We start from the raw sequence: 13008 nt of genomic DNA on the forward strand, positions 1-13008 counted from the left end.
TGGTACAGTGCCCAGGTGGTGACCGGAGTTGCAGGGTTGTGCTGGGTGGGGTGGTGGTGACCGTGGTACAGTGCCCAGGTGGTGACCGGAGTTGCGGCGTCGTGTTGGGTGGGGTGGTGGTGACCGTGGTACACTGCCCAGGTGGTGACCGGAGTTGCGCAGCATCATGCTCGGTGGGGTGGTGGTGACCATGGGTAGAGGGCCCAGGCCGTGATGGGAATTGCAGCGTCGTGCTCGGTGGGGTGGTGGTGACCGTGGTACAGTGCCCAGGCTGTGATGGGAGCTGCAGGATCGTGCTGGGTGTGCTTGTCTTGCAGACTGGTGAGGGTGTGAACGATGTGCGGAAGGGGGCGTGCGCCAATCACGTCAGCACCATGGCCAGCTTCCTGAAGGTGAACTGCGGGCAGAAGTGACGGGACCCCAGCTGGCCCACGTGGACAAGGAAGAGGGGCATTCCTTGGCCCTTGTGATTGCAGGGAGGCCCATGTCTCTGGTTACTCGGGAGCCCCTGAGCAGTGCCCATCACCTTAGCAAACCTGCCCTCTTCTGTGCTCCTTTCTAGCCCATCTCAACCTGTGCTTTTCAATCAGTGTAATCATATTTTAATTCTCTTTTAGTTTAAAAACCATTTGTATCCAAAGCCTTTGTGGTTTACCCGTCAGGTGAATGTCTGCTATTCTTGGTCACTAGGGAGGATGCTCTGCCCTTGGGTCTCTGGTCCTGCCGGCCCGTTTCAGGTTGGGCCAGCTTCTTAGTCTAGGAACTGGAGGAGATGTCAGGGCGAGCAGGGTCATCACACGCTGACTTTTATAGAAAGTATGCTTGTTCCCAGAGGCCACTGAAAGTAATGTTGTGTGGGCCGATGGCCTCAGGGCATTGCATCCCAGTACCAGAGGGGAGGACGAGGTATTGCTTATGAGGAGCAGTGAGGCATTTCCTTGTCGGGATGACTGAGCTCAAGAGAGCCAGCTCCTCATTCCTGGGAGTTAGACAGGCAGGTCATGTGCAGGTGGGGAGCAGGGAAGGTGCACTGCTGCCCTGCCACACATTGCGCCCACCCACCCTCAGGGAGCCCACGTGACCATCAATGCCCGGGCTGAGGAGGATGTGGAGCCCGAGTCCATTATGCAGAAGGTAGCCAAGGCTTCGGGGGCAAACTACAACTTTCACAAGGAGAGCAGCCGCTTCCAGGATGCAGGACCCCAAGCCCCTGTGGTGAGTGACAGCTGGGGCAGGTGCTCAGACCAGGGCAATCTCCTGGTTGAAGGCTGTGGAGGGTGGCTTGGACTCTCTCTATGGGAACAGATGCCAGGACAGTGGTCCCCGAGCACCCCCCAGGAGTTGTGGTGGCTGAACTTGAGGTGGTCAGGACACAGCCTGAAGCAGTTGCCACAGGTTTCTCACCCTGGAGCTGAGCTCCCCTCCTCTTCCATGGGTGTGTCTCGTCCTCCCCATGAGGACTGTTGGTGGCTCTGGGAGCCTCCCTGCGAGGGCAGGTGTCGGGCCTCTGCCACCTGTCTCAGTGTCACCTTCCTTAATGCACCCCCCAGGCCTAATCCCACAGCCTTCACCACAGCCTTGGGGTCTGTGTGCGCAGCCGCTGCGTGGGTCTGCGTTTCTAACAGGCTGCTATGCCCCTGCAGGGCTCTGTGTACCAAAAGACCAACGCCATGTCCGAGATCAAAAGGGTCGGCAAAGACAGCTTCTGGGCCAAAGCAGAGGTGAGCCCACCGGGGTCTGGTATAAGAGCCAGTGATTGCCGGTCATATGCTGTGCTCCAGGCGCGGGGGGTGGGTGCTTGTCTCCCCGTATTGCACATTTTCTCACTAAATACAGTGAGCCCATGAAGCGGGTGTGTGTCCCGGGTTTGCAGGAGTTTAAACACAGCCAGTAACGCATGTCCTGGAGCCATCCCAAGTCACCCCACAGCAGCCACGTGGTCCTGTACTGAGTGTGGGGGAGGGCACAGGTGGCATGGCAGGCGGCATGGCCCTGCTGAGCTGGGTGTGGGCTCCGCGGTTCCCCACAGAAGGACGAGGAGAACCGCAAGCTGGAGGACAAGCAGCGGGCAGAGGAGGAACGCCGGCGGCTGGAGCAGGAGCGTCAGGACCGGGAGCGGCGTGAGGCTGCCCGCCGTGAGCAGCGCTACCAGGAGCAGGAGCGGGAATCCAGCTCCCAGAGGTGAGCCTGCCCACCCCCACCAGCCTGCCACAGTGTGGGCCCTCGCCCCCCCGCCCCGAGTGTCCTTCCTGACTAAATACCTTTCCGCCCTGCCCCGCAGGAAGCCTGAAGAGCAGCAGGAAGTCATTTCAGGGGCACGACTGTCCCAGGTGAGCCCTGGGGAGATGTGGATGCCCAAAGCCTGGTCCTGAGGTAGCCGAGGGGGCCCGCAGTGTTGATGACAGCCTCAGTCTTTCCTGTCCGGCTGAGTAGTCCCAGGAGGCAGGGAGTTTAGGACCCTGGAACTGGCTTGGGCAGATTTGAACTTGAGACCCATCTAGGGGGTCAGAGAGGTGACAGTGCTCTGGGCATGACCAGCTGGACCCTGGAAGCATTCTCAGGGAGCCAGGCAGGCAGACGGGCTTGGAGTGCTTCCCTGGCCCTGACCACTGCCTGGTCAGTGTCCTTTCCTCACCAGGCCTCCGCCTGTCAGCAGCCCATGCACCCACGGGACATCTTCAGACAGAAGGAGAGGGCCATGTCCACCACCTCCATCCCCAGCCCCCAGCCAGGTGAGACCGCTGAGCCTCACCTCTAGATGTGGGACAAGGCAGGGGCATGACACTGCCAGCCCTTCTCATCACCTGGCATTCCCCAATGTGGGCCCACACTCAACCCAACTATCCCACGTCAGCGAGAAGGCCAAGAAAGAGCCTGTGGTCGGGGCTGGTCTAGAAGGAAAGGCTGGGCCCAGGCATCCCCGAAGACCAGGAGAGATTGCATACTGTCCCGTCCAGGCCTTGTTTTCTAGAGACCTGGGGGTATGTGAGGTTCCCAGGGTGCAGACGTGCCAGCCTCGGCACCCCTCACCAAGTGGGTGGGTCAGCTGGTTCCCAGGGCCTGTTATCAGTTACCACTGGGACCCCAGAAAACCCAGGACTACTTCTGCCAGCCAGCAGAATACACTGCCCCTGGTCAGCACCCCCTCTGGCCCCCCAGCTGTATCTCTTCTCCCTACCCTGAGTCTCTACTCCCTGAGTCTTTGAGAGCTCAACAGACAGGTGGGTGCTATAGGTTCTCTGGGTTAGCCAGGGTTGGGTGGACCTTTGGGGCCTGCTTCTGGCATTCTGTGTATCTACACAGCGTTGCCCCAGAGCCACTCCATGTCCTAGGACTGCCTGGCACGTTCAGTTGGCTTTGTGGCAAGTTGGCCTTTGGGCCATCAGGGTTAGAAACGGGCAGTTTCTCCTCGTCCCCCTTGCTGAGCTGTCCGGTGGCGTGTGCTGTCTCCCTGTCCATTTGCAGGCAAACTGAGGAGCCCTTTCCTGCAGAAGCAGCTCACCCAACCAGAGATCACCCCCATCATCAGGGAACCCAGTCCTGCCTCGAGCCACAAGACAGGCAAGTCCTTGGCATTCTGGGGACCTTTGAGGTGATGGAGGGTGCCTCTTCTGAACACTTCCACTGGGGGAGGGGGCATGGGCAGAGTCTGAGCAGGCTCCTCCTCTGGTCCAGATCTCCTCAGGGACCCGGGGCCCACTGTCCTTGAGTCTGCAGTGCCGGTGGAGGAGGAGGCTGTCTACCAGGAGCCCCCGGAGCAGGAGAACCTCTACGAGGAGCCCCCACTGGTGGGTCCCTGGTGGAGGCGGGAGGGGCCTTGACTTTCCAGCAGGGCTGTGTAGTCCCTCGTTTGCTCCTGAACAGGCCTGCATTGTTTAGGAGGCTAGCATATGCGGTCCTCGCATGCTCTGCTTGGGCTCATGGACTCTGGGGTGGCCTTCATGGCTGTGGCTGCAGAGCCCACAGCTGCTCTGAAACCACAGTGCTGCCCCTGCTCTGGTGTTTTGCCTGCCCCTCAGCGGAGCCCCGGCTGCATCAGGAGGGGTGGGCTCAGGGGAATGATCCTGCTCATCTCTGCCCTTGTGTGACAGGTACAGCAAGAAGAAGCTTGCTCTGAGTTCAGCCACTATGAGCAGGACGCAGGACTGCCTGGGAAGGGGCTTTGTGCCCGGGCCCTGTACGACTACCAGGCAGGTATGGTGCCAGTACCTACCTGATGAGACCACAGGGGACACCCTTAGGTTGGGGGCATGGTGCTTGAGGAGGAGGGCTGAAGGGGGCCGGCTCCAGTCAGCTCCCCCACTGGTGCTCCGAGAGAGCTTCCATTCACCCTGTGGCCCAGACCCCCACAGGCTCTCCACTGGGGCTTGCTGTCCTCGGACCTGAGCCCCAGTGTCTATCCGGTTGGAGAGCCTGGTGTTGGCTAGAGAAGTCGACTAGATCTGGAGGCTGCTTTCCCAGGCAGTGCCAGAGCAGGCCTCAGAAGGAGACTGGGATGGGAGGACTGTGCTCCAGCCCTGGTGTGGGTCCTGAGAGACGTTTTCTAAGAGTCTTGGCAGAGGGAGAGCAGGGTGCAGAGACGAGCCGTTCTGCCTGCCGTTTCCTTGCAGCGGATGACACAGAGATCTCCTTCGACCCTGAAAACCTCATTACTGGCATCGAGGTGATTGATGAGGGCTGGTGGCGTGGCTATGGGCCAGATGGCCACTTCGGTATGTTTCCTGCCAACTACGTGGAGCTCATTGAATGAGGATAGTCGTGCGTGAAGCCCCTGCCCCCTCCCACAGCAGGACACAGCCTCCTCTGCTGGAGAAGTGGCACAAACGCTGGGTGTCACTCTTCAGCAGTCAGACCCCCCATTCAGCAATAACCTGGTGACTTCTGCCTGAGGAGAGCGTGTGGGGAGACACTGGAGGCTGTCCCCACAGCCCAGGTGGCTGCCTGCCTTTTCTAGGCGGGAACCTTGTTAGGGGCACCGCCCTTTCTCCTCCTCCTCCTCCTAAGCTTGGTGGCTGCAGGTGTCAGGAGTGGCCCTGGGTGCAGTGGGCGTTGAGAACTGCTGAGCAGTGTTTGCAGCCACAGTCAGACTGGATTCTGGCAGCTTTGGAGAGCGAGGTCAGCGGCTCTCAGCTTGGGGAGCGTGGGAGGGGCAGGCGAAGGGAAGCCTGCAGATGTCACAGCTGGCACAGCTCCAGTGGTGGGGACCGGCTCTCGTCTGTTGACCATGTTCACTTCTCAAACCAACCCCAGCTGCTTCCTCACACTTCTTGTTTTACGGAAAAGTTAACAAGAAAACAGCTCATGCCTACTACCGGCTCCTATTTGTTGGTGGTTCCTTCAAGTTGGTTCCCACACAGAGCGACCCCTCTGCACAACAGAGAAACCCACCCGGTCCTGTGTCATCTTCATAGTTGTTAACATTGTCTCCTATTTTCTGTCTCTGGACAGTGGACCTGCTATGGGACTAAGGATAGTGGAGTCCACACAGTGTAGGCCCACTGGGGACACACCCCTCTGCCTCAGGTGATAGTGTGCTCAGGGGCACACTCACCCCTAGGATGGCTTGTGCTCTCCAAGGTCCTGACCCCTGTGCATACAGGCCCCCAGTTAGCTACCATGCCCAGTTGTGTACTATGAGGAGGTCAGGACCCAACCTCTGAATCTGGGGCAGTGTCAGCTCTGGAGCTGGCTGACCCCCAAATGTGTCTGAACTTGCCCATGTCTACCCAGCCTCACCTGGGGGGTAGGGGTGGCCAGGGTCCACAGCACATCCAGAGCACGTGGTCTTGGCTGACCTCAAGTGAGCCCGCTCCAGTTGTAGAGTTTTAGGGATCCGTGTGGGTGATGTTCGAAGTGTAGATTCCTGCAGTGCCCTGACCAAGGGGCTCACTGTGCCCTGACTTGTGGGCTCCTGCCTGTGGGGTCGTCGGGTGCACAGCAGGCAGCCAGACCCAGAGCCAAGCGTAAGGGGGACCACTTTATTGCCCAAAGCCCACCCCTCACTTGGCCTTGCCCTGAGCTGCCACCGCTTCCATGGCCTTCCGGACGGTCTCCTCGTCGCCCAGGAACTGCATGGGCTTGGTAGGCTTCAGCGCCTTGTCCAGCTCGTACACGATGGGGATCCCCGTGGGTAGGTTCAGCTCCATGATGGCCTGGTCAGACATTCCTGGGGCAGGACAGGCAGCCTTAGCACACAGCCTCAGTTCCCTAACCCTGCGGCCCCACTGCTTGTCTCAACAAGAGGCCCTGTGACCTTTACGGCAACAGTCAGTCTGACATTACCACTCCCCGCCCGCCCCCACTGAGCAGGGCCACAGGAATGTGCTCAAGAAGGTCAAACTTGAGAACCAGAGCTCAGAGCAGCTCACAGAAATAGCTCTGCCACCAGTTGGGCTGTGGTCTGTGGGTGCCACCACACGGGGGCTGGGGTTTAGGTTCAGGAGGGGCAGCAGCCAGCATGTTTCTAGGCATCTTGAGTGGTGGAGTAGCCAACCCCCACTTCGCCAGGGCCAGGAGGACGCTGGTGGTAGGAGCTGCGGGCCCCAGCTGGACCTCTCTCCACTCACCCTGAAGCCCATGAGTAGCCCTCTCTGGCTTGGGCTTTGTTAGGCTCTGGAGGGGAGGGGACAGGAGGTGGTCATTTCCCACTCCTGGGGCCAGCCAAGGCTTTCCTAGGCAGATGCCCCACACTGCCTTAGATGTGGCCTGTCCCTTAGCACGAGTGTAACAAGCTGGACAGTGATTAAGATGCTAATTCAAAGGAGATTGGCATCTGCTTGCGTCTCCTAGGGCACCTCTTCCCTACCATGCTGTAACTCCGTCCATCTGTTTGTCTGTGTCAGGGTGAGCCTGAGCGATGCCAGCACTGGGGCCCTCCTGGAACCAGGGACACCAGGGCAGCAGCGCCCCACGCTGTTTCTGCCTTCTATAGGTTTAGGTGGGGGTTACCCAGAAGCAGGCACTGCATGGACTAGGAGGAAGGGGCCCTGAGTGCATGGCCTGTGTGGGATCACAGCAGACCTGGATTGGGAGCGGAGTGACTTCAGTCCGGCCTGGCCTTTACTGACTAGGTGTCCAGCTGCCCTTTGAGCCATCCCACTCCACCTATTTGTAAACCGAATTGGGCACAGGTCCAGGGTATCCCCAGCCTTCAGTGGTTTGCAATCTTTTTTAAAAACCATCTTCAGAAAGAAAATCTGTCCTGTGACATAAACAGACCTTGGTTTTTCTAATTTCTCAGCCCTCCAGTGGGCTGGGACCTCTGGAAGCTCTACCTTTCACCCAAGCTACCACCCTGCCTGAACCTCAGGGCTAGGGACCGGTAGGCCTCACCTTCTAGGTGTTTGACGATACCCCGAAGGCTGTTGCCATGCGCAGCAATAATCACCCGCTTGCCAGCCTTAATCTGGGGGGCAATCTCCTGGTTCCAGAAGGGCAAGGCCCTGGCGATGGTGTCCTTAAGGCTTTCACAGGTGGGTAGCTCTTCGGGTTTCAGGCCTGCGTACCGACGTTCCTGGGGGCAGCAAAGTTGTTGCTAGCACCTCGGGCAGCCCTCTTCCTCCCACTCTTGTCCCCAGCCTGTGCAACCCACCTTGCTGATGATGGTGTAGTAGGGGTGCTTCTCATCCATGGGGGGAGGTGGGATGTCGAAAGAGCGCCTCCAGATCTTCACCTGCTCCTCCCCGTGCTTGGCGGCAGTCTCGGCCTTGTTGAGGCCTGTGAGGCCCCCATAGTGCCGCTCGTTGAGGCGCCAGCTGCGAATCACGGGCAGCCACATCTGGTCGGTGCCGTCTAGGATGGTCCAGAGTGTGCGGATGGCCCGCTTCAGCACCGATGTGTAGCAGATGTCAAACTCTATCTTGGCGTCCTTGATAGCCTGGGCCCCTCGCTTGGCCTCTTCAACCCCCTTCTCACTCAGCTCTGCATCAAACCAGCCACAGAATCGGTTCTCCTGATTCCATGCGCTCTCACCGTGACGAACGATGACCAGGCGGTGGGTGGACATGGCGGCAGTGGGTTTAGTGCCCCAGATGGAAAGACAGGGCTGCCAGGGCAGCAGTGGCTCTGGGATCCAGCGTCTCCAACTTTATAACAGCCTGTCCCCAGTCCCCTCCCCCCACAACTGCCAGCATTCCAGGACAGGCAGCAGCAGGTGGCCAGTGATAGGGTTGCAGGGGGGCTGAGAGGGATCCAGGCCGAAAATAGATCCTCCAGCCACCCCCTCACCCCACCCCAGTCTGGTTGTTAGGTACCATCCAGTCAGTTCCAAGTCACAAGGACCCTATGCACAATGCAAGACAGCGTACAGTCCCACACCAGCCTCTCAATGGTCTGTTCCAGCCTGTTGCTGCTGTCACTGTGCTGTGTATCTCATTGGAGGGAGGAGGCTCTTTCCACCCCTCTCACCCCTAACCTGACCCAACACTATACCAAGCATAATGTCCTCCAGGGACCGGTCCCACCTGAAAGTTGCCATCCTGGCTTCTAAGGAGCATTCTGGCTTTACTTTCGAGATTTGTTTGTTCGAGAAGTCCATGGCACTTAGCAGTATTATTCTCCAACACCATAACTCAAATCATCAATTCTGCCTTCCTTATTCGTTGTCCAACTTCCAGATGCGTATGACACTATTGAAAATACCAGGGTTTCAGTTGGGCACATCATTTACTCTTCCCTTTAGAGAGGTCTTGGGCAGCAGCTTTGTCTAATGCCATACATCTTTTGATTTCTTGACCGCTGTTTCCATTACTGTTGATTGTGGATCCAAGCAAAGTGATGTTTCTCACAACTTCAAACTTTTTTTCTCCATTTATCATGTTCCTTATTGGTCCAGTTGTGAGGATTTTGTTTTTGTTTTATTGAGATGCTAGCTATACTGAAGGCGCTAGTCTTAGTTCTTCATCAGTAAGTATTAAATCCTCATTGCTTCCAGCACGCATATGGCAGGTTGTTAACGAGTCTTCCTCCAATCTTGATGCCACATTTTAATATAGTTTAAATAATTCCAGCTTCTTGGATTATTTTCTCAGCATACAGATTGAATAGATAGAAAAGAATACAGCCCTGGTACACACCTTTCCAGTATCCCCTTGTTCCAACAACTGCCTCTTGGTCTATGTACAAGTTCTTCACGAGCATAGCTAAGTGTCCTGGAACACCCATTCTTTGCAGTGTTGTCCATAGCTTGTCGTGATCCACACAATTGGAAGCTTTTGCATCGTCAATAAAGTACAAGTAAATATTTTTCTGGTATTCTTTGCTTTCAGCCAAGATCCATCTGAACTCAGCAGTGATATCCCTAGTTCCACACTACAACCTCTTCTGATTCTGGCTTAAGTTTCTGGCAGTACCTTGTTGATATACAGTTGTAACTATTTTTGGATTGTCCTCAGCAAAAGTTTACTTCAATATAATAGAACTATTGTTCAATCATTTCTGCATTACATTAGGTTGCCTCTTTGGAATGGGCACAAATAAGGATCTCTTCCAATTAGTTGGCTAGGTAGCTGTCTTCCAAATGTCTTGACATAGATGAGTTAGTCCCTCCAGTGCTGCATCAGTTTGTTGGAAGGTTTCAATTTGTATTCTGTCAGTTCCTGGAGCCGTGTTTTTGCCAGAATCTTCTTTGCAGCTTGGAGTCCCCCTTCCATACAATTGGTCCTTAATTATGTGCTACCTCTTGAAATAGATGCGTTCTTTTTGGTACAGTGACTCTATACCTTCCATCTTTTCAAGTTTACAGTATTTTGCCCATAGAATCCTTCAGTATTGCAAGTCAAGGGTTGAATTTTTTCTTCAGTTCTTTCAGGTAAGAAATGCTGAATGTGTTCTTTTTTGATTTTCTAACTCAAGGTCTTTGTTTCATTATACTACTTCACTTTGTCTCTGAGCTGCCCTTTGAGGTTTTCTGTTCAGCTCTTTTACGTTCTCATGTCTTCCATTTGCGTTAGAGTCTTTATGTTAGAGAACAAATTTCATAGCCTATTCTGACATCCATTTTGATCTTTTTTAGAGAATGCTTTATTTCTGTAACCAAACTCATGTAGATAAGACCTTATTTCCTGTCTTTTTAATAACCTTTCCCTCCTGTATAATGTTCCTGATGTCATCCCACAGCTCTTCTGGTTTTCAGTAATTAATGCCTAATGCATCCAATCTGGTCTTCCAATGACACCTAAATTCAGGTGGGATAATGCTCACGTTTTGGTTCTCATACATTTGTTTTAATTTTCTTCAGCTTCAGTCTGTATTTGCATATGATTAATTGGTCTGTTCCACAATCTGCCCTTGGTCTTGTTTTGGCTGATGATGTCGAGCTTTTCCACCATTCCCACAGATGTAGCGGTCAGTTTGATTATGCATTCCATCTGCTGAGGTCCATCTGTATTGCCACATTTTAAGTTGTTTAAAAAGGTATCTGCAATGAAGAAGTCGTTCATCTTGCAAAATTCTATCAAGCATTCTCCAGCATCATTTCGGTCACCAAATTCATATATTCCAACCATTGATCCCTCTTTATTCCCAACCTTCTCATTCCAACCACCAGTCATTATCCAAACATATTGATTGCATGTTTGATTCATTTCAGACTGAAAAAGTTGATAGGAGTCTTCAATTTCATATCACTGGCTCTAGTGATTGGTGTGTGGGTAGTAAGAGTAACAGTGGTATTAGCTGGCCTTCCCTATAGGTGTATTGATATCCTCTCATAGTATACTTCAAGATTGCTGTTGTTAAGTGCTGAAGTGCCATCGGGTCAGTACCGACTCACAGCAATCCTTTGCACAACAGAACGAAACACTGCCCGATCCTGAGCCAAGCTCACAGTTGTTGACACGCTTGAGCCCATTGATGCTGCCACTTTGCCAATCCATCTCGTTGGGGATCTTCCTCTTTGTCTCTGAACGCTCCACCTTACCGAACATGATATCCTTCTCCAGTAACTCCTGACAATATGTCCAAAGTATGAGAGATAAAGTTTGGCCATCCTGGCCTCCAAGGAGCACTCTGGCTGCATTTCTTCCAAAACAGATCTGTTGGTTCTTTCGGCAGCCCATGGTACTTTCAATATTCTCCAACACCATAACTCAAATGCATCAATTCTTCTATGGTCTTCCCTATTCCCTGTCCAACTGCTGCATGCAGATGAGGTTATTTAAAATACCATGGCTTGGGTCAGGCGCACCTTAGTCTTCAAGCTGCTATCTTTGCTCTAAAACACTTTAAAAAGGTCTTGTGACTAATGCAATACATCGTTTGAGTTCTTGGCTCCTGCTTCCAAGAGTGTTGATTGTAGATCCAATAAAAATGAAGTCTTTGACAACTTCCATTGTTTCTCCATTGATAATGTTGTTTATTGACTACTCAAAGGCTTTCAATTGTGTGAATCATGACAAGCTATGGACAACATTGCAAAGCATGAGTATTCTGGAACACTTAATTGTGATTATAAGGAATCTACATGGACCAAGAGGAAGTTGTTCAAATAGAACAAGGGAGCACCAAATTGTTTAAGAAAGGTGTAAGACAGGGTTGTATTCTTTCACCATACTTATTCAATCTGTATGCTGAACACGTTATTTGAGAAGCTGGGTTGTATGAAGAAAAATGTGGCATCAGGATTGGAGGAAGACTCATTATCAACCTGCAATATGCAGATGATACAACGTTGCTTGCTGAAAGTGAAGAGGACTTAAAATTCTTACTGATGAAGATCAAAGACCATAGCTTTTGGTATGTATTGCATCTCAATGTAAAGAAAACAAAAATCCTCACCGCTAGACTAATAAATAACATTCTTATCCATGGAGAAAAGATGCAAGTTGTGAAAGACTTCATTTTGCTTGAATCAACCATCAACACTCATGGAAGCAGCAGTCAAGAAATCAAATGAGGTATTATTATTACATTAGGCAAATCTGCTGCACAAGACTTTTTTAAAGTGTTGAAGAGCAAAGATGTCAGCTTGAGGACTAAGGTGCGCCTGACCCAAGCCAACTTATATGCATGCAGAAGTTAGACAGTGAACAAGGATTGATTCTTTGAGTTATGGTGTTGGAGGAGAATATTGTAAGTACCATGGGCTGTGAAAAGAACCAATAGATCCGTTTTGGAAGAAGTGCAGCCAGATCTGTTTTGGAAAAAGTGCAGTCAGAGTGCTCCTTGGAGGCCAGTACGGCCAAATTTCGTCTCTCATGCTTCGGACATGTCAGGAGGGACCAGTCACTGGAGAAGGATATCATGTTTGGTAAGGTGGAGGGTCAGAGAAAAAAAAAGAACCCCAACGAGATGGGTTGGCAAAGTGGCAGCATCAATGGGCTCAAGCATGGCAACAATTGTGAGGTTGTCCCGGGATTGGGCAGTGTTTCCATTCTGTTGTGCATAGGGTCTCTATGAGTTGGTACCAACTAGGTGGCACCTAACAACAACAACTAGTTCTGACTTATTGAAACCCTGTATAGAGTTTCCAAGACTTTCTACTGTGGCACAGCTGGTAGATTTGCCACTGAACTGTGGCTGGTAACCCAATGCCTAGCCCACTGCACCTCCAGAATCCCTTTTGTGCTGGTTAGAGGAATTGTAATTAGGTTCACACAGACTCTACATCAGCCTTCTGAGTGCTTTGAGTTGAAGCACTAATACAGCATGTGTGTGGGTGCATATGTATTGTTGGAGGATACAGTCTGTGTGGGGCTGTGTGTGGGTGTTGTTGGAGGATACAGTCTGTGTGGGTGTGTGCGTGTGGGTTTTGGAGGATGCAGTCTGTGTAGGGGTGTGCGTGGGTGTTGGAGGATACAGTGTGTGTGGGGTGTGTGTGTGGGTTTTGGAGGATGCAGTCTGGGGGGTGTGTGTGCGCATGGGTGTTGGAGGATGCAGTATGTGTGTGTGGGTGTTTGAGGATACAGTATGTGTGGGGGGTGTTGGAGGATGCAGTCTGTCGGGGTGTGCGTGGGTGTTGGAGGATGCAGTCTGTTGGGGTGTGCGTGGGTGTTGGAGGATGCAGTCTGT

General features: G+C 53.0%; 2 protein-coding genes across 4 annotated transcripts in view; one reads left to right on the forward strand and one right to left on the reverse strand.

The window, feature by feature from the left end:
• Positions 1–4750, forward strand: part of DBNL (drebrin-like) — a 20167-nt gene extending 15417 nt beyond the window's left edge. For 2 of the 3 annotated variants that reach the window (XM_006832078.1, XM_006832080.1), the window contains 10 exons: positions 318–392; positions 1069–1215; positions 1644–1721; positions 2030–2181; positions 2282–2330; positions 2639–2732; positions 3466–3537; positions 3655–3788; positions 4092–4194; positions 4611–4750. In XM_006832078.1, the coding sequence (XP_006832141.1) occupies positions 318–392; positions 1069–1215; positions 1644–1721; positions 2030–2181; positions 2282–2330; positions 2639–2732; positions 3466–3537; positions 3655–3788; positions 4092–4194; positions 4611–4750 (1044 nt within the window). The remainder of the gene's footprint in view (positions 1–317; positions 393–1068; positions 1216–1643; positions 1722–2029; positions 2182–2281; positions 2331–2638; positions 2733–3465; positions 3538–3654; positions 3789–4091; positions 4195–4610) is intronic. The other variant, XM_006832079.1, reaches the window with a different exon arrangement.
• A 1226-nt stretch (positions 4751–5976) lies between these two features.
• Positions 5977–8007, reverse strand: PGAM2 (phosphoglycerate mutase 2 (muscle)). Its single transcript, XM_006832081.1, has 3 exons — positions 7592–8007; positions 7333–7513; positions 5977–6166 (listed from the first exon to the last, which is right to left on the reverse strand). Exons 1-3 carry the CDS (start codon positions 8003–8005, stop codon positions 6000–6002), a joined length of 762 nt encoding a protein of 253 aa, XP_006832144.1. The 5' UTR covers positions 8006–8007; the 3' UTR covers positions 5977–5999.
• Between the last annotated feature and the right edge of the window lie 5001 nt (positions 8008–13008).

Source organism: Chrysochloris asiatica, unplaced genomic scaffold (assembly GCF_000296735.1).
Source record: "Chrysochloris asiatica unplaced genomic scaffold, ChrAsi1.0 scaffold00006, whole genome shotgun sequence".
NCBI classification, from domain to species: Eukaryota; Metazoa; Chordata; class Mammalia; order Afrosoricida; family Chrysochloridae; genus Chrysochloris; species Chrysochloris asiatica.

What these genes read in the sequence shown, in the direction of transcription:
- PGAM2 (XM_006832081.1), bottom strand. Translation starts at nt 8,005, where the DNA reads ATGTCCACCCACCGCCTGGTCATCGTTCGTCACGGTGAGAGCGCATGG. An exon ending in ACTACACCATCATCAGCAAG is followed by an intron (nt 7,514 to 7,591) that starts GTGGGTTGCACA and finishes TGCTGCCCCCAG; the next exon opens with GAACGTCGGTACGCAGGCCT. An exon ending in TATCGTCAAACACCTAGAAG is followed by an intron (nt 6,167 to 7,332) that starts GTGAGGCCTACC and finishes GTCCTGCCCCAG; the next exon opens with GAATGTCTGACCAGGCCATC.